Source organism: Copadichromis virginalis, linkage group LG3 (assembly GCF_057382275.1).
Source record: "Copadichromis virginalis isolate Kocher_CV1m ecotype Utaka linkage group LG3, C_Virginalis_male_GT1.1, whole genome shotgun sequence".
NCBI classification, from domain to species: domain Eukaryota; kingdom Metazoa; phylum Chordata; class Actinopteri; order Cichliformes; family Cichlidae; genus Copadichromis; species Copadichromis virginalis.
This window is the reverse complement of record NC_140620.1, coordinates 20,995,608-21,019,093: the sequence shown is the minus strand read 5'-3', so window position 1 is coordinate 21,019,093 and position 23,486 is coordinate 20,995,608. Positions and strand designations below refer to the sequence as shown.

General features: G+C 39.9%; 2 protein-coding genes and 1 long non-coding RNA gene across 3 annotated transcripts; 2 read left to right on the top strand and 1 right to left on the bottom strand.

Moving 5' to 3' along the window:
• The first annotated feature begins 404 nt into the window (after positions 1-404).
• On the top strand, positions 405-2,120 carry LOC146713363 (alpha-tectorin-like). The gene is made up of 7 exons (XM_085437906.1): positions 405-567; positions 692-779; positions 889-951; positions 1,107-1,306; positions 1,416-1,547; positions 1,641-1,828; positions 1,989-2,120. Exons 1-7 carry the CDS (start codon positions 405-407, stop codon positions 2,103-2,105), a joined length of 951 nt encoding a protein of 316 aa, XP_085294032.1. The 3' UTR covers positions 2,106-2,120.
• Positions 2,121-3,888: 1,768 nt separating this feature from the next.
• Positions 3,889-4,997, bottom strand: LOC146713362 (uncharacterized). Its single transcript, XR_014919271.1, has 3 exons — positions 4,857-4,997; positions 4,464-4,581; positions 3,889-4,376 (listed from the first exon to the last, which is right to left on the bottom strand). It is a non-coding gene; the product is annotated as an uncharacterized LOC146713362 (long non-coding RNA).
• Positions 4,998-8,473: 3,476 nt separating this feature from the next.
• LOC146713361 (alpha-tectorin-like) lies at positions 8,474-23,042 on the top strand. The gene is made up of 19 exons (XM_085447381.1): positions 8,474-8,554; positions 9,095-9,170; positions 12,674-12,765; positions 13,054-13,278; positions 13,955-14,029; positions 14,178-14,283; positions 14,414-14,543; positions 14,677-14,914; positions 15,079-15,229; positions 15,354-15,441; positions 15,548-15,610; positions 15,796-15,995; positions 17,042-17,173; positions 17,267-17,454; positions 17,615-17,766; positions 19,219-19,464; positions 19,578-19,740; positions 21,440-21,532; positions 22,884-23,042. Exons 2-18 carry the CDS (start codon positions 9,125-9,127, stop codon positions 21,530-21,532), a joined length of 2,388 nt encoding a protein of 795 aa, XP_085303507.1. The 5' UTR covers positions 8,474-8,554; positions 9,095-9,124; the 3' UTR covers positions 22,884-23,042.
• Positions 23,043-23,486: the final 444 nt, after the last annotated feature.

The following is a 23,486-nucleotide window of genomic DNA, read 5'->3' as shown; positions in this document are numbered from 1 at the left end:
ATTTCAGAGACCGCCGTCGTGAAGATGTGAGCTTTTTGGACAGCGTGATACTGCGTCTAGATGGGCCAGGTGTTCATATTCACCTGGAACAAGGCGGGAGAGTTTGGGTAAGCTGCGTCAGGCAAGCTAAGGGTACATCTTTAACCATATTGCCATGTACATTGTTGCAGCCATTCCCCGATTCTCAATGGTGCTCATGGCAATTAATTAATGGTCATAACAATTCGGTCGATTGTTGGTCAGTGGTGCAAGTTTAGGTTATGCAAAGAAACTGCTGTGTTTCCTCGCATCGTTCTTCTCAGGGCTGTTAGAAGCAGTTCTTTCAGAGCTGTTGCTGTGAAATCAGCCTGTTTGTGTGTTTGACATGTTTCACTCAGTGTTTCCTCCACTTTATCTCTGCTGTGATGCAGCTGGACAACTTCATGTTGACCCTTGAAAGTTTGCCTCAGCTGGTTCATGGTGTGCAGCTCTCTCAGGACCAAACTGGAGTCACTGCCAAGCTGTTGCTCTCCAACCTCAACATTTCTGTCTTCTTTGACGGCTACACCGCACAGATCCTCTTAGAAGGTACAGAAGATAAAGTTTAATTCATGTAACGTAAACTGTAAACTGTGCTGTTATTTATTCTTCTGTGTTTGTCCAGTTTGAATATTGATGCTGATCTGACTCATTCTGTCCTGATCCTGTGCAGGACCTGCTGGTTCATCTGTGGAGGGTCTGTGTGGAAACTCCAGCAGGTCTCTGAGTGACCTGAGGCTCTCTGAGTACAGCTCCACCAGGTAAGACCTCATCACAAGCTCAGAGTCCCTCTGACTGCTGCTGCTGCTGATGTTGCAGATATTCTGTTTGTATGAATGAGCCTGAACTTTGTTGTTTGTCGCCCCCTAGCTGTGAGATGCAGTACAGTGAGCCTGCTGACACCACGATCGACTGCACCAGTGTGACTGAACAGTGAGCAGACTGATCCACAAGGCAGGAAACATCTGTGTTGTACCTTGATCTCTGTGGTACATCACATGTAACTGCAGCACAGATAGAAGATAAACACATCTGATTACAGATTATCATTTTATTATCTTCAACTTCTTCTTCTGTCTGTGGTACAGCTGTAATCTCCTGAAGGAGGCGCCCTTCTCCTCCTGTAACAGTGACATTGACCCAGAGCCCTACATAACCGCCTGCACCAACACTTTGTGTAAATATCCTGCAGTGGACGGACTCAACTGTCAGTTCCTGAAGGCCTACGCCAGAGCCTGCAGTCTACACAACCACGCTCAGGATGGCTGGACATCAAAGACCGGCTGCTGTAAGACCTTAATAAGACATTAATAAGCTCTCCTTTGTTAAAGACCTGAACTGTGGATTTTTAGAGCTCCCACGTTTTCAGGATAATACATCAGTGTGTTCCTCTGTAGCCTCTGAGGCTTTCTGTCAGGACAGGACCTGCAGCGATCACGAGTTCTGTGGTGAGAAGACGGTCGGTGGTGACACCCGCTGCTTCTGTCGGGCCATTTTTGCCTCCAAGTACCAAGAAATCAACTCTTTGGGTACGACAGTTGTGACATCACCATGACAACAGGGCTGAATAATGGAGGAAAGCTTCTAATTGTGATTTTTCTGACTGATATTGTGACGTTCAGGTGATGCAACGGTCTGCATGCAGGACTCTGCTTCAGTCACTCTGGTCGGTTGTCTCCTGGAGGACAAACACATCAATTACTCTGCTTTACAGCTCAACTACCCGACCTGCAGGGGTCAGGTGGACGAGCTCACCCACATGGTGACCTTCAGCTTCAACAGCAGCAACAGATGTGGGACGGTGGTCACGGTGGGTTTCATCTCCTGCTGTTTAAGCTTTGATCTCTGTGAATTCTAAAATTTTTGGTCATCTGAAGTTTATACCAGTCAGTCAACATCTTAAAGAGTATCAGATGTTAAAGATGAAACAATGAAGAACTTGCTTAGTATCTGATTATGTGACCCTGCAGACCAACAACAGCTACGTCATCTATAAGAACACCATCAGGAGCCAGAATTACTCTTCTGACGTCATCACTCGCAACCAGTGTTGGTCAAGTTACTTGAAAAAAGTAATCAGTAACTAATTACTGATTACTCCCCCAAAAAACTAATCCCGTTACTTTACTGATTACTTATTTTCAAAAGTAATTAATTACTTAGTTACTTAGTTACTTCTTAAAAACACGATTTACAACCTGAAGAGGTGATAAAGCTTTCAGCCCAATTCTACTTTTTCTGCATAATCCATCATACAAAATGTAATCAAATGGAAAAGTCTCTTTTTTTTTAACTTGTTTTATCAGTTTTAATCTTTTAACTTTATGCATCAAGCAAAAATTTAATTATATGCAACATTCTCTGACTTGAATAAATTAGTTTAACATTTAAACCTATTTTCTACACATTCTAGCACATAAAATAAAATATTTTTTGTGTTTACACTCACTCTTTCAAATAGATGCAAGTAAAACACAGCAGAAAATAAATAAAGTCAAAGACTCAGCGGTCCTGTTGCTCTATTTTCACCTGTAAAGCAGGACTGGGGGTAGGCGGAGGTTTACCCTGGTGCAGGTGAGCCGCAGCGGTCAGTTGAAGAATCCGCGAGTTTCTCTGTGAGTTTCCCATTACGTCGTTGCGCACTCGGTGCTTGCTTGGAAGTTTAGGGGTTTTTTTCGCTGTAAAAAGTTTTCTTCCCACGCACAACGGACACTAATGTTTTTGTCACTTTTTATGGAATCAAACACAAAGTAAGGTCAGTACTTCCAAGCTTTAAACGCTGCACGCTCATACTCTCTCCCACAATCGATATATGATCCATTGTTGATCTGCACACAGCTGTTGTCACTAGCGGCGCACTCGCTTACGTCACTGTCGTGAGACATTCTCGCAAAAAAATCACGGTTTTAGTAACGCAGTAACGCAGCGTTCCTACGGGAAAGTAACGGTAATCTAATTACCGATTTTGCAATAGTAATCCCTTACTTTACTCGTTACTTGAAAAAAGTAATCAGATTACAGTAACGCGTTATAAGTAGCGCGTTACTGCCCATCTCTGGTGACCATAGCAAACAGGAAACTAATGTTGTAGGAGATGAGGCAAGCACTGAATTATTTTAAATCTTGTTAGGCAGAATTTAGAAGTTGACCACACATGTACACAATACTATGCACCCCAGATTATTTCAGAGCATTAAAAACAAAACAAAAACTAAGTTTTATGCAAAAGACTACAAGAATTTCAGAATTTTTTGGGATGAGTTTTTGGGTTCACTTTCTCACAAGAAGAACGCCGGTGAGATTTGATCCAGGAGTTTAAATCTGTACCATGACCGCTTTCGTGCATTTTTCAGGATGTCAGTGGGGCAGTTTGAGGTTTGGTTAGCAGAGTTGGGAAGACATCTGTGGAGGCAGAGAAGTAATTTTAGGGAACTGACTGACAGGGAACAGGAGCAGCTTCTAGCTGTGTATCTGAGGTAAAATAAAGGCCTTAATACTTGCAGATGATTTTGAGCTTCTAGAAATAAATTGAACACATCATTTTTGAAGTGAGAAATGTATTTGGTGACTCAAAGTCCTCCTAGAAGCAAGTCCTTCCACTCAGTTTCTTAAAAGCCTCCTGACACTTTAAACATTAGAAAAATTTATTTCAGTTGGCTGTTTAATGTTTTTGCCAAGTACTCTTTAAAATACCAGAATAGAGAGGATGGAGGATTTAAGTTTATTAGATTGATCAGTATTGCTGAACTATGAAATATTTTGAGTGCAGTGTGTTTTTTGCATACAGGCATAACAGAATAGCTTTAGTGTTTTGTTTTTTAAACTTGAGAATGAACTTATACAAAATGCAGCAAGATATTCAAAAAACATTTTTAATGATTAAAAAATACACTATATCGGATTCATATCAGTATCGGACATATAAAGTGGTATCGTGCCATCTCTAGTATATACAGAATGTGGCAACTGAAGTATACACAGAGGGAAATTCAGGGAAGTGCAGACAGCCATGTAGAACGAGACCCAGCTGAACTAAATTATCAACAATGGCACAAGGAAAGCACAAGCACACCAACTCAAAATAAACCAAAAATGTCATAATTATCTGTCAAGTTTATTTCTAAAGTACATTTAAAAACTACAGCTGATGATTAAAGTTATGTACATCTAAAAGAAAATTCAAATAACATAAAACAGAGGACACAATCAAAGTTTAGATTCAACAGTTTTTCCAAACAGTTAGAGTTGAAGCATTCGCAGAGACAACCCTGTGTTTCATCCCTGACCACCAAATACAGCACCGAGCTCCTGTCAGAGCTTCACACTGCAGCGATAAAGCTGTGCTGCACGGTGGGGACCTAAACATAATCATCAAATTAATGACAATGATAACACGATCACATGCTTAACTTGTTACAGACAAATATACACAATACACCTTTTACCTGACATCCTGTCAGAAAACACTGGAATTCAGCCTACACCTAAAAATTTCCATGTATGGTGGATCCTAGATGCACTCCAGCTGTCGATGGTGTACTGCCCACAACTCAACAATGGCCTCTGGGAACAGACATAAATAAAAAGTTGTGTAATGTTCAATCTCACATCCTGTCCAACCTTTTGGAATGAGGTCTGTCACACTAGGTGTTTTGGCAAGATGCACTCCAGAAAACATGCCTGTCACCTTTTCATTGACATTGACATTAATTTTAATGTAAATCAAATTAATTTGATTTGCATTAATTAACATTAATTATGTGTAACCACATAATTTCCTCAGGGATTAATAAAGTATTCTGAATGTGTCATTTAGTTCACTAATTAGTAGCATTTACCTTCACGACAGTGGTGATGTCTTTCAATTTGTAGCACAGCAAGTTTTTTGTGTTTATGATTCTGTGAGAATCGCTCCACATGGTTTACCCAAAGTATGTTGATTTCCTCAAAATCAAATGTGAAATGCGCCCTTATATCTGCTCCTCCCAAGCCTTGACATTCTAGATGTCTCATCTCAAAATACCTAAAAATAGTCTTTGTGTCCTTGCATGATGATACTGTAACTAGTTTTGTGTTTTTGCAAATATTTTGTTGACTCTTCATAAATAAAGGAGGTTTTCACATAGTTCACTCAAGTAAAATTGTTAAAAGTTAAATTGTCTACATTCCCCACTGGTTCCTGGTCCCTAAAAAGGTACCGTCTGAGCAGAAGCAGATGTAGATTAAAGTTGTTGTAATATGATGGCATTAACTGGACTCTAACAGTGTGAATACACAGTCATCCCAAAGATGAGGTGCAGTGAGGGTGACACGAAAACTTTCAGTGCATGCAAAATGACATCATTGCACTGAAAGATCCTCATTTTACACTCGGCTCCACTAAAATCCCATCTTGATGCAGTCTGGCCAGTTTAAAATACGTGTTCTTGCACAAAAGCACAACCAGAATACCATAGTAAAATGTCATGTGATTGAAAAAGTGAGACTGTGATGAAGATGATGTACATATGACAAAAATTAAATTTTTGCAAGAAATGCATTTTGAAAGTACACATAGTGTACTTTCTGTGGTGCAGTTTGTTAGCCCGAGTACATAAGCATACGCCGACAGATGTTCACCATCAGAGAAGCATGTACAAACTTAACGGTTCTTGATTCAGAGCCCAAATGTCAGAGTAAAGGAAGGCTTTCAGAATGTAAAGTGCGTATTGTTGTTAGCTGTAATAAAATCCCAGTGGGAACAAAATGTACACTAAAGTCCTTATTATCCAAACTGTTCCACATCCTGTATCTGTGTCTACACCGAGTCAAAGCAACATGACGTATAATGGGGTTTTTCAGATGAGTGTGTCAAGGACTGATAACAACTACGTAACACTGACACGATTACCTGTAAACATGCTGTGTACTCAAATGCATCTTTTGATATTTCAGAGGGCTGATAAAGGGACTGTGGGAGCTTTTCTATCTGTTACACCCAATAATTCTGACATGAAGCTGATGCTAATGACACTTACTAGAGATTTTTGTCAAACATCAGAAAACCTGCTCACAAAGGATTGGATCAATGGGTCAGTGAGTCCAAAGACTAAGCACAACGATCCTTCTAACATCTTTAAATGTAATGACCAATATTTTACATCCTGTTATGTTCCCTCCATTCATCCGCTAAAATTTAAAATTTGGGTTAAAACTTTTCAAACTTCAACATGGCATGTGTAAACATACTAGTTTTCTTAAGTAAGCCTAAATTATTTCTGTTTCAGAATCTTATTGTCAAGAACAACAAAATTGTAATCAAACCCATCCTGAAAAAAATACTTTTTTATTAAGCCACAGCTGTGCAAATGATCTAGTTTAACTTTAAATCCACAAAACTTGTGAAATAAGTTAAAACTGAGGATTATCTTTCAACTTACACAGATAAATTATGTCAAAACCAAAAGAAATCAGTTTAGACTTGAGAAAAAGACTTGCTGAGGCTCAGAAAGCTGGAGCTAAAAATACAACATTAACAAAAATTTTCCAGGTGTCAAGAAGTGGAGTGAGAAGGATCATCGATACATTCAAAGACAGCCAGACAGTACAGAACAAGCCTGGCAGAGACTGGAAGGAATAGATCTCAAAGACTGGACAGAAAACTAGTGAGAGACGTGTCTAAAGACCCCAGAACAACCAACTCCTAGCGAACCTCGTCCCCACAGTGAAACACGGTGAGGATGCTTCATAGTGGAAGGAAACATGAAGAAAGAAAATGTGACAACCCTGAAGGAAAACATCAAGCAGTCAGCAGCAAAACTGTGCTTGGGTCTTCACTTTGTCTTCCAACATAACCGCAAAACAAAACAGACGTGGCTCCTTCAGGAGGCGATGAAAAACCAGCTCACAATGAGCATTACTGACTGGCCTGCACAAAGTCCTGACCTGAAGCCTGCTGAACATCTGTGGAGGGAACTGAAGACCGAGCTCCATAAAAGATGATCGTCAAATCTGGAGGTGCTTGAGAATTTTGCAAAAGAAGAATAGGCTGGGGTTACTCGGTTCAGGCTGTTATCCAACAGAGACCACACACAGCTGACTGTTAGCATCAGTGATGCTAATAATTCTGACCCTGCTAGTTTTGTGTTTTTGCAAAGTAAGAAGTAATGTGAGCATTCAAAATAAAACTAGGATGTTTGAACACGCTGTTTTAAACATTCCTGCTCTGTTTAATGAAATGTTCATTGAGCGACTAATGACCTACAGTGAAGTGATCATATTAGCCAGTGAAAGAGTGACATTATTCCATTTTTACCTATAACAGTTGTGGCCGATCTGTGTTTAATTCTGGGTAACTCACTCTTACTGCTTAATCAGTCTCTCTGTAGCTACTTAGAGTTGTGTTGCTGGCATATGCGACGTGCTTCTGACAAAAATTGATTAGTGTATTAATCTTTTGTTTATCTGTCAGCACAAGGAGTGAACTAAAGGAATTTTTGTTTGATACGATATCTCTGGCCTCAAACGTTCCAGCCTTGGGACTCTCCTCCATCTCTGCCGTCTCTGTATCTTGGTGGCCTTGACGACTTTCTTGCCCGTGTGCACTTGTGTTTGCAGCCACGTGGTGATTAGAAAGCTGAGATTACGAACGGGACCGGGACAAGATGTTGGTCACTAGAAAAATCTCAGCAATCAAAATTCATAAGGAATTATTTCTAATTTTATTCCATTTAAGAAGACATAAATGTTATATGCTGAAAGGTTTCAAAAAACACCTGAAGCTCTCGGGGGCTTATTTCAGGTGTCTCTCTGTAAGAGGCTGATTCATCAGTGGGAGGTTCCCATCAGGTAGCTCCTCCAGCCCTCCTCTCTACCCCACTGGTTCCTGGTCCCTAAAAAGGTACCGTCTGAGCAGAAGCAGATGTAGATTAAAGTTGTTGTAATATGATGGCATTAACAGGACTCTAACAGTGTGAATACACAGTCATCCCAAAGATGAGGTGCAGTGAGGGTGACACGAAAACTTTCAGCACAAGGAGTGAACTAAAGGAATTTTTGTTTGATACGATATCTCTGGCCTCAAACGTTCCAGCCTTGGGACTCTCCTCCATCTCTGCCGTCTCTGTATCTTGGTGGCCTTGACGACTTTCTTGCCCGTGTGCACTTGTGTTTGCAGCCACGTGGTGATTAGAAAGCTGAGATTACGAACGGGACCGGGACAAGATGTTGGTCACTAGAAAAATCTCAGCAATCAAAATTCATAAGGAATTATTTCTAATTTTATTCCATTTAAGAAGACATAAATGTTATATGCTGAAAGGTTTCAAAAAACACCTGAAGCTCTCGGGGGCTTATTTCAGGTGTCTCTCTGTAAGAGGCTGATTCATCAGTGGGAGGTTCCCATCAGGTAGCTCCTCCAGCCCTCCTCTCTACCTGGGTGTGGACAGCAGGAAGGATCCAAATAAAGAGAGACGGACGGCTCACAGAGACACCATCACCAGACAGCCTCCTTAGCAGCAGCCTCCACCCTCCTCATCCTCCAACAGAGCTCCAGAAGGTAAGACGAGCTGCACGAGTAGAACAATAAAGAGTCACTGACGGGCATCTCTGTGGCTTTAACAGGATAAATAACAGACAGACGAAGGAGTGGGCAAAACTCGCACACTGACTTTTAGAACTTTTAAATGCCGAGTCCTCCTTTTAAAGGATAAATTCAGGGTTTTCTTTGTTTTTTTTGCTCATGATACGCATTCCTCCAGTCTTTTATTCATATTGTTATGTTTCTCTTCTTTGAAGTTTGGTGTTTAATGAGAAAATAAACTTAGATTCAGAGAGGAAATGTGCCAAGTGTTGATGCAAGGAGACAAATTTCACTGACAGCTGAAGGAGCATGGAGATGTTTAACTCGCACAGTGATGATTGTTCAGTTAGTCTGTTTCTGTGACATCTTCAGAGTCATAATTTCAAACATTCTGCATGCTGGGATTTTCCTAACCTTACAGATGATGTACAGTAATAACTCCAAGTGTTACCATTTGATGTTTGTGCTACTTTCTGTCCAATCACAGACGTCCAACTGTGTTTTTTTTTCTTTCAGGTCTTTGTCAGGCGATTGGTTCCCTCCAACATGCTGTGCCCACTGCTCTTCCTGTCTGCATTCATTGTACTGGCAGGTAAGCATGCACCGCAGCTACTTTAAAAGTATCCTTACTAGACTTGAGTATTTGGTGATTAGTATTCAGGAACTGATAATCAGAGACTGAGGAACAAAGACCAAATGACCTGAAGTGAGGAGGGACAGTGAAGGCCATTTGAAGTGCTGATAATCTGACAAACATGGACAGATTTTCCTGGGATCCTTGCTTTCATATCTTTATTTTAGAATAAACAATCATACAAACAAACAAGCATTTTTAAAGAGTTCAAGGGATGTAGATCTCTGTCATCTGCCCATCCATCAATCTGATGGTTCATTAATTACATTCAACACGACTCCCTGAACTCTTTCAAACCCCCTGTCTTGTCTTTTAGTTTCTATGTTTTTCTCGTGGAAGGTTTGGCGCGTTTGACAATGCTATGGTCTTTTTTGCATTGAAAACACTGAGCTTTACTAACATTTTGCTCACATTTAACATGTTTGTGTCCTTAAAGGTCCAAACACAGTAAATATAGTTTTGGGTCTATGTGGAAGAAATTATTTCCTGTTTTCTGTTCACATTCAATTTAACTCACTCATCTTAAACTTTTCACGTAATAACTGAACATTTCAAGTCCTGTTTTTTGTTAATATTGAGTTATTTTCGTGGCATTTTGAACTAATAAGACTCAGACAAATTATAACCCCTAGTCCTGATCCTAAACTTGAGTTACTAAATTGAAATTTAAAGACAATAAACCAAAAGTGTAACTTGCAGATAACTGACAGCATTTTTTTCAGTGGCAGAAACAAGCTTCCATATTTACTGGATGTAGGAAGATAAAACTGTACCATGGGGAAAATATGGATCGCTACACACAAAAATAGCAGTGTGTGTGTGAAGAGAAAGGCACTGTAGAGAAATATATAGTACTAAAAGTTTATACTTCAAGCACTTCAGTTAGTAAAACTGAAAAATGTTTAACAAGGTCACCAATACAAATATCTGCTCTCTTTTAGAATAATATATTAATGCTTATAAAACAGAAAAGATGTGTTAAGATATCTGCAGCCAGCCAGGAGAAAATCAGCAAATAAAGTTGAGAATCTTTTTTTTTTTCTTAACTGATACTCAGAGAAATACAAAAACATTAGATGTCATTGAAAAAGTTTAGACCCTCCTTACCCGCCATCAGACGCGTTACTGTAATCTGATTACTTTTTTCAAGTAACGAGTAAAGTAAGGGATTACTATTGCAAAAACGGTAATTAGATTACCGTTACTTTCCCGTATAGGAACGCTGCGTTACTGCCTTACTAAAACCGTGATTTTTTTGCGAGAATGTGTCATGACAGTGACGTAAGCGAGCGCGACGTTGGTGACAACAGCTGTGTGCAGATCAACAATGGATCATATATCGATTGTGGGAGAGAGTATGAGCGTGCAGCGTTTAAAGCGTGGAAGTACTGACCTTACTTTGAGTTTGATTCCATAAAAAGTGACAAAAACATTAGCGTCCGTTGTGCGTGGGAAGAAAACTTCTTTTTACAGCAAAAAAACCCCCCTAAACTTCCAAGCAAGCACCGAGTGCGCTACCACGTAATGGGAAACTCACAGAGAAACTCGCAGATTCTTCAACTGACCGCTGCGGCTCACCTGCACCAGGGTAAACCTCCGCCTACCCTCAGTCCTGCTTCACAGGTGAAAATAGAGCAACAGGACCGCTAGTCTTTGACTTTATTTATTTTCTGCTGTGTTTTACTTGCATCTATTTGAAAGACTGAGTGTAAACACAAAAAAATATTTTATTTTATGTGCTGGAATGTGCAGAAAATAGGTTTAAATGTTAAACTAATTTCTTCAAGTCAGAGAATGGTGCATATAATTTAAGTTTTGCTTGATGCATAAAGTTAAAAGATTAAAACTGATAAAACAAGTTTAAAAAAAGAGACTTTTCCATTTGATTACATTTTGTATGATGGATTATGCAGAAAAAGTAGAATTGGGCTGAAAGATCTATCGCTTTATCACCAATTCAGGTTGTAAATCGTGTTTTAAAAAGTAACTAAGTAACTAAGTAATTAATTACTTTTGAAAATAAGTAATCAGTAAAGTAACGGCATTATTTTTTGGGGAGGTAATCAGTAATTAGTTACTGATTACTTTTTTCAAGTAACTTGACCAACACTGCTCGCCATACAGAGGTCCGAGGGATCTCCCAGAAATGGCCAAGCTCATTTCTGGAGAATAGGTGACTGATTTCATACCTGCTGATCTCTTACCCAGTGCAGGTTAGGTTTGCAGTATTAGTTACCATCATGATATGCCCCAGTCACACTTTCACAGGACAGGAAACCCAGCGTAAATAAGATTGAATCCACACTTTTAAGCTTAAATTTCAAAACTTACATTTAACTACTGATTTTATCTACTGTTCTGTTTTTATCTGTTTTGATTTTATATACTGTTTTGTTTGTTTGTTTGTTTGTTTGTTTGTTTGTTTGTTTGTTTGTTTGTTTGTTTGTTTTATTAGTTTCAGGTTGGCCATTCTTGTATTTTGCTCGTTTGTGTTGTTGTGTTTGCACATCTCTGTTGCTTGTGGGGCTCGCACACAAGAATTTCACTCGCATGTGCTGTGCCAGTGTGCCTGCACATGTGATGTGACAATAAAAAGTGATTTGATTTGATTTGTTAATTAGTTAGTTAGTTTATTTGCTTGTTTTAATCAATTTTAAATCATGCTTTTTATTTTTTTTTTGTTTCTAATGTCTCTGTAAAGCACTTTGAATCACCTTGTTGTTGAATTGTGCTATACAAATAAACTTGCCTTGCCTTGCCTTGCCTTGAATCCTGCTTCGTAGTGGACCTCCAGTCTTTGCATTTGGAGTTTTTTCCCTGTCCATATCTGTCTGTTACTGGTTTTTCAGCTTCACCCTGATTATCTGTGAGTCCCTGTCATGTATTTCATACATTTTGTTTTACTTTGTTTTAGCCTCACTGGCACTCTGAATGTTATCAACTCATCATATTCAGATCAAAACAGCTCTCATTCTCTTTTCCAAACACTGCATAGCTGATCTATACAATGCAATATCTGAAGTTACAACATAGTAACATTTCTGTACTTTAGTGTTTAGGCCTGTCGTGAGAGTACATGTTAATGTACTACCGTAACATAGATAAGACTTCATAAGTCCCCATATATCCATCAACCCTATTTCTTTAGCAAAATAATTTGAATAGTTGTTTTACACCAGCTATGAGACTGATCATGACCTATCCGGCTGTCCATCGCTGCATCGAGTATGCTCTGCTATTACAAATGAGAGTGTAAAGTGAGTAAGTAATAAAAACGTTAAGTCTACTATACCCATCCATATAAGTTCCCCAAGTTTAACTTGTAATCTACCCTCCTTTTCCAAGATTTTGGCAACTTGTACGAATACTTTGTTTCTACAAACGCGTGAATGTGAACCTTTGTTTGTCCTAACAGCTAACAGGCTGCAGCTCACACCTCTCACGTGTGTCTGTGTCTTCAGGTGCTCAGCAACAGTCAGTCAGTGAGTCTTCAGTGTTGGACATCAGCTCATGTCCCATCACATATTATGGACAGAAGTACGGGAAGCTCTATGTGAGTAGGATGAAGCCTGATGTTTTAGCAGAGCTTTATGTGTTGTTGCTGTTTAATCTCCACCTGTAGCAGAGATGATGTTTGCAGACTGAGTGAAGAGTTCAGAGATCAGCGTCTTATTAATGTCCTCTGCAGTGATGCTGAGTATGTAACCATCACCTGATGCAGCTTCCTGAAGAAGAGCGAGAGCTCTGACTGAAACCTGAGCACCAACAGTTCAGCTGTACATGACAGAAAAACCCACAAAATATTTTGCTATTTGATTTGTTGTGTCTCTGATTTTTACAGGCGAACTTCACAAGAGAAGAGATTGCGTTCTGTTTTGACAAGTTTTACAACCCTGGGAATAAAGGCGACTGCATCATAGGGAGCTCACCTGACAAAAGGAGAGCAGTTCTTTCTATAGTTCAAGCAGATTCTTTTCTTGAACGTTGGATTAGAAATAAAACACAAACAATTCAGAACAGTTTGAGATGCAGTGTGCAAATAATCATGCCGATCCGCCATTTAACGGTGAGTCCTGCTCTGTATCACAAAGCCTGAAGGGTGTGCCTAAAATTAATAGTTTCAATCAACACTGAAAACAAACATAAAATGAAAAATGTTTCTTTTTATTTTTTATTTTTTAAAGGGACATTGTAGACTAATTAACATGAGTATGTAAGATGCAGCCGTACAGGCTAGTTTTCACCTGAAGGGTGAAGGAAAACCAAAGATGCAAAGGCATCTAAGCGTAGACAGGAGACAGGACCAACGCATGTGAATGGTAAAAGTAATGCATAATCATAACCAAACAAACTAAACATCAAAAGCAACTATTAAAGATTGAAAACAGAGGCACTTTAAGACAATACAGACCATGAAAACAGAGACTTGCATGGATACCACTTCAGTATATGACAACATGTTGGATTATGATCGTGTTTGTTTAAAAATCACTTTTTCTGCTATTTTTGTTGCTAGCAGAAGGATTGGTCTGATGATTGGTTATATAATCACCTGATTTAAAAACATGTGTGATGACTGTAGTTTTTATAGCATATGGAAACACTCCATTATGAAATTCAAAATGTTTTAGCAATGCAGCTCAACAGGCCCAATGTTAATGTTGTGAACCTGAGCTTTTCTAAACACTTTCAGATGAAACTTCTTCACAGTGACTGAATCTTTCCTGTTAACCTGTTTACAGATGATCTTAAACCTATTCAACTTTGGGACAGAAGCAGCTCTGAGTTTGGAAGCACATGGCACTGGTTTAGTGGCGGTGAGTCTGTGTGTATATGAACAATAACACTTTGACGTAATATGTTAAATACTTTATATTTAATGCCAACATTTGTGTCTGTTTTCAGCTTGATGTCAGTTCTTTCTGCTCTGTGATTATAACATTAGCTGTGTTTGTTTCTGTTTAGCTCCAAACTCGGGTCAGTGATGTCGTAATCGACACATTAGCGGTTAATAACGTTCTTAACAAGTATCATAATTATACCATAGATATCAGTGGATGCAGACACTCAGGTTAGTGAATCTTAAACTCCTACCGTGACTTTGGGATTATGTAATTCTGAAAGATTTGATTGTTACTGTTTTATTTGCACTTACAGTTGGAAAACTGTTGAACTAAAGTGAAGCCTCTATCTCTTCCCAGGTACTGTGTATAAACCTGGTACTGTGGTCAACTCTGACCCACAAATCTGCTCCAATGTCACCTGTTCTGAGACTGCAACCCTCCAGACCTCTGGTTGTGGTCCATTGGAGTATTGTCAAGGCAACGGCATGTAAATATTTTCTCTTCATATTTTGTTACTAAAAGGTTCTACAGTGAAATAACTTAAGAAATAGAGGGTCCCCTGCGGTAACCTTCTTTGGCAGCAACTCATGGTGATGTTTGTGGTTGGTTGCCTTTGTTAGCTGCAGGTTGGCCTCCACCTGCACTGTGACCGGCCCCACTGTCATCGACGTCCACGGCCATATGAACTCCATCCAGGATCGCTGTGCATACTCTCTGTTCTCGACTCCGTCACTCCCAGACTTCCTTGTTCTGGGGAACTTCAGGGACAGACGTCGTAAAGATGTGAGCTTTTTGGACAGTGTGACGCTGCGTGTGGACGGGCATGACATTCACCTGGAACAAGGTGGGAGAGTTCAGGTAAGCGACCTACAGCCACAGTTCATGTGTCAGAGTGGAGTCTGATCCAAAGTCCTCCCTCATCCTCTGCTGAACTCAGTGGTTGTTGCTGTGAAATCAGCCTGTTTGTGTGTTTGACATGTTTCACTCAGTGTTTCCACCACTTTGTCTCTGCTGTGATGCAGCTGGACGACTCCACACTGACCCTCAGCAGCTCATCTCAGCTGGTTCACGGTGTGCAGCTCTCTAAGGACCAAACTGGAGTCACTGCTGAACTCACCAAACTCAGCATCTCTGTCTTCTTTGATGGCGACACCGCACAGATCGTCTTAAAAGGTACAGAAAATAAAGTTTAACTCATGTAATGTAAACTGTAAACTGTGCTGTTATTTATTCTTCTGTGTTTGTCCAGTTTGAATATTGATGCTGATCTGACTCATTCTGTCCTGATCCTGTGCAGGACCTGCTGGTTCATCTGTGGAGGGTCTGTGTGGAAACTCCAGCAGGTCTCTGAGTGACCTGAGGCTCTCTGAGTACAGCTCCACCAGGTAAGACCGCATCACAAGCTCAGAGTCCCTCTGACTGCTGCTGCTGATGTTGCAGATATTCTGTTTTTATAAAGGAGCCTGAACTTTGTTGTTTGTTGCCCCCTAGCTGTGAGATGCAGTACAGTGAGACTGCTGACACCACGATCGACTGCACCAGTGTGACTGAACGGTGAGCAGACTGATCCACAAGGCAGGATCTGTTTACCCTTTGACGTAATAAAAAACGTGTGTTGATCTGTCTTGTAAATTACATGGTACATCACATGTGACTGTAGCATAGATGGAAGATAAACACAACTGATTACAGATTATTATTTTATTGTCTTCAATTTTGTTTCTCTATCTGTGGTACAGCTGTAATCTCCTGAAGGAGGCGCCCTTCTCGTCCTGTAACACTGACATTGACCCAGAGCCCTACATAACCGCCTGCACCGACACTTTGTGTAAATATCCTGCGGTGAGCGGACTCAACTGTCAGTTCCTGAAGGCCTACGCCAGAGCCTGCAGTCAACACAACCACGCTCTGGATGGCTGGACATCAAAGACCGGCTGCTGTAAGAACTTAATAAGACCTTAATAAGACGTCAGATTGTCACTGATTTCTAGAATCGATTCAATTCTGATTCGATTTGATTTGAATCGGGGAAATTTGGCCTCAGACAGTCAGAAATATTATAATTCAGATCATGCATCGGTACATTTCTATATTTTTATATCTATAAAAAGAAAGCTGACACTTGCGAGACTTTATCAAATATTGAAGATACTTATTATCTAGACGGAGGAATAATCACACGTGGGGCATCGGCTTTTATCGGAACATTCACACAAAAAGGTGACTTTGTTTATTGAACTCTCGCGTATACTCCGCAGCATAACAGGAAGCATCCTTTCAAAATAAAATCACAACAGATGACAATGAGGGCATACCTATTAACTAGCTCAACAAAACTGTTCTTGAAGTAGACTGAGAGAGAGAGAGAGAGAGAGAGAGAGAGCTGTGCATGAAGTGTGATTGTATCGTGGTGGAAGCAAAACAGCAAAAGTAAGAGGAAATTCACGTCGATGTTTATCAAACGTGAAGCGTAGTTTGCTGCTTCTTTTGCTGCTGGTTCAGTGAATTTTGGTTGGAGAGAGAAACCTGCAGCTTCGGAATCTAGCGCAAAAAAGCGTGGACCCGCCGAAACATCAGAATCAGCGAGCTGTCGGCTTTCAGCCCCAGTCCGTGCCGTCGGGTGAGAAAGGCAACATCTCACTGATTCTGATCCTGATCCGCGGGTCCGCGCTTTGTGTTTACGTCTTTGTGCAGAATCCGTGTACCTGCTCTCATTTACTGTTTTAGCTGTTTGGTGGTTGTTGAAATTTTGTGAGGTTTAACCTGAGATTCTGGCTTTTTGGGCAAAATAAATTTAGATTAAAAAATCGATTCAGGATTTTAATGAATCGATATCACGTTATCCAAGCTAGAATCGATTTTAATCGATAAATCACTAATCAAAACCCACCCCTATTAATAAGCTCTCCTTTGTTAAAGAACTGAACTGTGGATTTTTAGAGCTCCCACGTTTTCAGGATAATAGATGAGTGTGTTCCTCTGTAGCCTCTGAGGCCTTCTGTCAGGACAGGACCTGCAGCGATCACGAGTTCTGTGGTGAGAAGACGGTCAGTGGTGACACTCGCTGCTTTTGTCGGGCCATTTTTGCCTCCAAGTACCAAGAAAACAACTCTTTGGGTACGACAGCTGTGACATCACCATGACAACAGGGCTGAATAATGTAGGAAAGCTTCTAACTGTGATTTTTCTGACTGATATTGTGACGTTCAGGTGATGCAACGGTCTGCAAGGAGAACTCTGCTTCACTAACTCTGGTCGGTTGTCTCCTGGAGGACAAAGACATCAATTACTCTGCTTTACAGCTCAACGACCCGACCTGCAGGGGTCGGGTGGACAAGCTCACCCACATGGTGACCTTCAGCTTCAACAGCAGCAAGAGATGTGGGACGGTGGTCACGGTGGGTTTCATCTCCTGCTGTTTAAGCTTTGATCTCTGTGAATTCTAAAATTTTTGGTCATCTGAAGTTTATACCAGTCAGTCAACATCTTAAACAGTATCAGATGTTAAAGATGAAACAATGAAGAACTTGCTTAGTATCTGATTATGTGACCCTGCAGACCAACAACAGCTACATCATCTATAAGAACACCATCAGGAGCCAGAATTACTCTTCTGATGTCATCACTCACAAAGACCAAGTCCAGATCGACTTCTCCTGTGTTTACAGTCAGCCAAGCATCCACACTGCAACCTTCAGAATCAGAGACTGGTTTGTAGTGGCTGCTAGGTATTGTTTGAATATTTGTTAAAATGTGGGCATTGCTAACAGTGCAAGTATTTTAAGATGTTGGGATTAGGGCTGCTCGATTATGGCAAAAATGATAATCACGATTATTTTCACTGAAATTGAGATCTCGATTATTTGACGATATTTATTTAACCCTTACGACCTACTATAGAACCAAGTCCGCCAGAGCTTATATTATTTTTTTACATGTTGTAGTGCCATTTGTGGGAGCATTTCAAGTTGCTATACAACTATTATAGCCCATATTTTAATAATATGTATGCATTAAGTCCATAGTAACTACATTAATTGCAAAAAAGTGCAATAAACTACAAAAAAATTGAAAATCATTTTTGTTTTTTTTACATATATTTCTACTTGGAGAAATTTAAGAGGTTTATCCCTCAAAACTTTAAATACAAAAAGTTGCAAAAAATAGTTTACAACAACAGGAAATTTATTTTGAGTGTCTTCATAGTTTTATTTTGGAGATACACCAATTTTTATATACTGCAGGAAAAACGAAAAAACAATCCTATGATGCAAATTTGCAAAGAAAACAGCATGTGCATGAAAATAAACTATTTCCAGCAGTGCAATTCGAGTTCTAAGCATCCCAGAAACTATTCAGAAAAGTCAAACATGACTTATAAAAACACCAGTGTAGGCTTTTAAGGCCTACAAGTAAAAAAAACTACATTTCCGCGAAAATGACGTCATTTCCGGTTTCGGGCAGGAAATGGCGGACATGCGATAGTTCACGCTGACGTCTGTTTCACTGTGGGAAGTGTTACGAACAGCTGATCGGATCGGCAAAGCGTGTTTCTGGAATATTATGTTTTTGTTCCTGCAAGAGCTTTTTATGCAATTTTTGCAAAGCTTTATGTGGAAGGAAACCGTGACCGATGACAAGCTGATGGCATAAGATGTAAGTACAACTCCTCTGGTTTCATATGCAAAAAAAACTTATTGCGCTAGCTTACACGGCTCAGGGTTCTTCAGGGATTTAAAAATAGTTACACAAAACGGAGCGTGCTGCTCTGACCGGATTTAAAGGGTTAACAATGACTTTAAAAAATAATATAAAATAGTGTGCAACACCACTGAAGTTTGTTCTTTTTTTTTTTTTACCTCTCTTTTCAACCAACGGCAGTCACTCTCCTCTCCAAATAACTTCTGCTTAGCTTTCCGAGCTTCCCTCGTGTCCTCTTAATCAGCGGTCTCCACCCTTTTTTGCGCCACGGACCGGTTTATGCCCGACAATATTTTCACGGACCAGCCTTTAAGGGTAAATGAGGGAGGGGCTAATAATCGGCTCAGTCATTTTTAATGATCGTTGAAAGCCCAGATCGTAATTGTGATTAAAATTTGATTAATTGAGCAGCCCTAGTTGGGATTGTTGTTAACAACAGTGTAAATGTGTGCATTCTGCAGGTCCGTTGCACAGCGCATCACATCTGGAGCTTGGAATTACACTCTGACTATCAAGGCCTACACTGATGCCGGCCGCACACAACTTGTGGAGTGGAACAGTGAATTGCAGTTGAACGAGAAAATCTGGATGGTGTTGAAGACCGATGGCTTGGATGGAAGCATGGTCAGTGTGGTGACCGACTCCTGCTGGGCAACTGACAAGGCATCACCCACCAGCAGTCCAAGACATGATCTGATCATTAACGGGTGAGAGAAACTCAGAGGTGGTGGTTGCTCGCTGCTGCTCAGAGATTAATTCAACTCCTTTTGATCACTATTATGGACTCCTGAACAAAGTTTATTTTCCTGCTTATGATCAGCTGTGCAAACCCTGCTGACCCGACGGTGCAGGTGGAGGAAAACGGACTGGCAACCTCCACTTACTTCTCCTTCAACATGTTCCGGTTCACTGGGGGCTCTAGTGACATCTTCCTTCACTGCCAACTCCACCTGTGTCCCAAACAGGGGAACAACTGCATCCCGGTACGCAAATGTTCATAGAAAGATATACCAAATCTGGCCATCTTTTCTGATTTCATGAGACATTGCTCTGCACATAGACATTTCTCTTCAGTGTGCAAATGTTCAAGCACTGAAGCGCATTATTTACTGTTCCTTATCCATAGTGTCTTTTGCTATTGATGTCCAAATAGCTTCTAGATGTCCACAGAGAATTGGTTTGCATAAAACGAGCTGTCTTTGAATACATTAAATCTCAAATCTGCTCAACAGAACTGAAGTCTGACCTTTCGCTTCGCCATTTCATCAGGTCCAGAACGTCACATTCTTTTTTCTTGGTCAAATAGTGTCTGCACAGCTTTGACTTATGATTGGGGTCAATGTCTTGTTGGTATATGAACCCACGACTAATCAGCTCCGGTCCAGAAGAGACTCCATAATGCACTAAAATGTTGTGGTAGACTTTCTTGTCCATGACACCATAGATTTTTTTTTCCTAATTTGCCCGAGCTGTTAGATATGGGTGCAGTGCATCAAGCATTAACCCTTTAAAGGCGGTCGGAGCAGCAACGCTCCGTTTTGCGTAACTATTTTTAAATCCCTGTAGAACCGGAACCATGTAAGCTAGCACAATAATTTTGTTTTGCATATGAAACCGGAGGGGTTGTACTTACATCTTATGCCATCAGCTTGTGCTAGGTCACGGTTTCCTTCCACATATAGCTTTGCAAAAATTGCATAAAAAGTGCTTGCAGGAACAAAAATGTAATACACTTTGCCAATCCGATCAGCTTTTCGTAACACTTCCTACACTGAAATAGACGTCAGCGCGAACGATCGCATGTCCGCCATTACCTGCCCGAAACCGGAAGTGACGTCATTTTCGCGGAAAATGTAGTTTTTTACTTGTAGGCCTTAAAAGCCTATACTGGTGTTTTTAAAAGTCATGTTTGACTTTATGCTTTTCTGAATAGTTTCTGTGATGCTTAGAACTCAAATTGCGCTGCTTTAAATAGTTTATTTTGATGCACATGCTGTTTTCTTTGCAAATTTGCATTATAGGATTGTTTTTCAATTTTTCTGCAGTATATAAAAATTGGTGTATCTCAGAAATAAAACTATGAAGACACTCAAATTAAATTTCCTGTGGTTGTAAACTATTTTTTGCAACTTTTTTGTATTTAAAGTTTTGAGGGATAAACCTCTTAAATTTCTCCAAGTAGAAATATATGTAAAAAAACAAAACAAAAACGATGTTCAATTTTTCTGTAGTTTATTGCACTTTTTTGCAATTTATGTGGTTAATATGGATTTAATGCATAAATATTATTAAAATTTGGGCTATAACAGTTGTATTGATGTATAGCAACTTGAAATGCTCCCAAAAATGGCACTACAGCATGTAAAAATATAAAGTAAGCTTTGGCGGCCTTGGTTCTATGGTAGGTCTTAAAGGGTTAAAAGGTTCTTCAGCTTTTGAAAATGCTGTTTCTGATGCTGTTCATTGTTATCACCGGAATTCATCATTTTTAAAAGATGAATCGACCCATATATAATAGATGCTGATCGACTTTCAGAGACTACTATCATCAGATTCAATAAAAATGTTATAATTGGAGGGTTTTGACACAAAAGATGAAATGTTTGCTGTCAGTGGCTTCAGTCCTAAATGAATGGATCACTCTTGGTTTTGTAAAGCCTGGACTTTGTCTTTAACTTCCAGACGTGTAACACACCTGCTCGGGTACGCAGATCTGCCAGTTTGACATATGAACCTGAAGCTCCAGCCTTCATCAGCGTGTCCTGGACTTATTAGGTAAGGTACAATCGGCTTTTGTGATTTACCATCATATATGTTATGTGGTGATTGCTGAAGAGAACAGTGAAGTTTAAGTAAGAAATTCAGAAAGAGGAAAAATGCCTGAGGAAACCTCACTGGTGGAGGTGGAAAGAGACATTACAGATATGTTAGCAATTTTTACTGGAGTTAAGTTTTCTGCCCACCTAAACTGATGGGTTTGTATTTCCAACTTTGCCTGATAAGCTGTTGAGTGAATAAAATGTCCTAGTTTATACAGTGGTTCAAAAAGGTGTTTCCCCCCTTCCTGATTTGCTATTTCCTTTGTAGATTTGTCACACTTAAATGTTTCAGATCATCAAAAGAATTTAAATTTAAAATTTTAAGAGGAAAAAACCTACATGGCCCTGTGTGAAAAAGTGATCGCTCCCTTAAACCTTATAACTGGTCGGGCCAAACTTAGCAACAACAGCTGAAACGAAGCGTTTACCATAAATGGCAGTCTGTCTTGTACAGTGCTGTGAATGAATTTCGGCCCGCTCATTTTTGCAGAATTGTTGTAATTTAGCCACATTGGAGGATTTTCAAGCCTAAACCACCTTTTTGAGGTCATGCTACAGCATCTCAATCAGATTCAGGTCAGGAATTTGACTTTGGCCACTCCAAAGTTTTCATTTTGTTTTTCTTAAGCCATTGAGGTGGACTTGCTGTTGTGCTTTGGATGATTGTCCTCCTGCAGAACCCAAGTGAGAATATACGGCCATCTGTTCGTGATCTCAGCTTGAGGTCAAGAATCGTTCTTTTGTGACCTCCTGGATGAGTTGCTGATGCACTCTTGCAGTAATTTTGGTAGGCTGGCCTGTGAAAGTTCATCACTGTTCGAGGTTTTGTCCATATGTGGATAATGGCTCTCACCGTGGTTCACTGAAGTCCCAAAACCTTACAAATGGCCTTCTAACCCTTTCCAGACTGAGAGATGTCACCTACTTTGTTTATCAGCCGTTTCTTTGGATCGTGGTATGTTGTTTTGCTTTTTGAGATCTCTTAGCTTGCTTCAGTTTGTTAGAAAATTTCTATTTAATTACAAATACTTTTTCATACAGGGCCATGTTATCTTTGTCTAATATTTAAATTTGTTTGATGATCTGAAACACTTAAGAGTGACAAATACACAAAAAATAGGAAATTAGGAAGGGGGCAAACACTTTTTCACACCACTGTACGTCACCTGACAGTCCAGCATCAGGGCAGAGGTCATCCTCAAACACAGATGATTCCAACAGAAGAACTGGGATATGATTTGTGAAAAGGAGCCAAGGTCTGTGACAGAAAGAACAGCAGTCACAGTTTACTCTGGTTGTCTTCTCAGGTGGTTTCCACGGTGACTTTGATGGACTGACTGACCAACCGAGTGCTGACCTAATGTGACAGTGTTCGCAGAGACAAGAGACATGCTGCTTTTATCCATCTCCTTTATACTTGTACTATTTCTGCTAAAGGATGGAAAAATAAAGCGTGTGGTAACCAGTCTGTGTTTTTCCAGAATTTCATTACTTCTACTTTTTGGCTCTGAAACTGTTCAGCTTGAACTCCAGTCTTTTCAGCTTTAATGAATATTTCCTGCAATACATTCAGAGGCTTTGAAAAGCTGACGGGCTTAGAAAAATGAAAAGATGTGCACTAATATTAGTGTTACAGACACCACCCATTCATTCCACATTTAAACATACAGTTGTGGTCAGATGTTTATACACACTCATCATGAATGTCATGGTAATTTGTTTTTTTTAAATAAGTTATTGGAACTGGCCTTTTTCGATGGTGGAATGATGGTATAGCATACATCTTTAATTACTTTAAAAAATAAGAGCTGGGTGCTCAAGTTTGAATTTATTTGGAATTTTCTCTAATTCACACAGGGTCGAAAACTATGCATAAAGACTTAAATATATACTTACATCCTCACTAGTAT

Excerpts from the sequence above, each read along its gene's own strand:
- LOC146713363 (XM_085437906.1), top strand. The coding sequence starts at position 405 with ATGCAGCTGGACAACTTCATGTTGACCCTTGAAAGTTTGCCTCAGCTG. Across the intron at positions 568-691 it reads CGCACAGATCCTCTTAGAAG|GACCTGCTGGTTCATCTGTG; the intron begins GTACAGAAGATA and ends GATCCTGTGCAG. Across the intron at positions 1,307-1,415 it reads GACATCAAAGACCGGCTGCT|CCTCTGAGGCTTTCTGTCAG; the intron begins GTAAGACCTTAA and ends GTTCCTCTGTAG.
- LOC146713361 (XM_085447381.1), top strand. The coding sequence starts at position 9,125 with ATGCTGTGCCCACTGCTCTTCCTGTCTGCATTCATTGTACTGGCAG. Across the intron at positions 17,767-19,218 it reads ACCTTCAGAATCAGAGACTG|GTCCGTTGCACAGCGCATCA; the intron begins GTTTGTAGTGGC and ends TGCATTCTGCAG. Across the intron at positions 19,741-21,439 it reads AGGGGAACAACTGCATCCCG|ACGTGTAACACACCTGCTCG; the intron begins GTACGCAAATGT and ends TTTAACTTCCAG.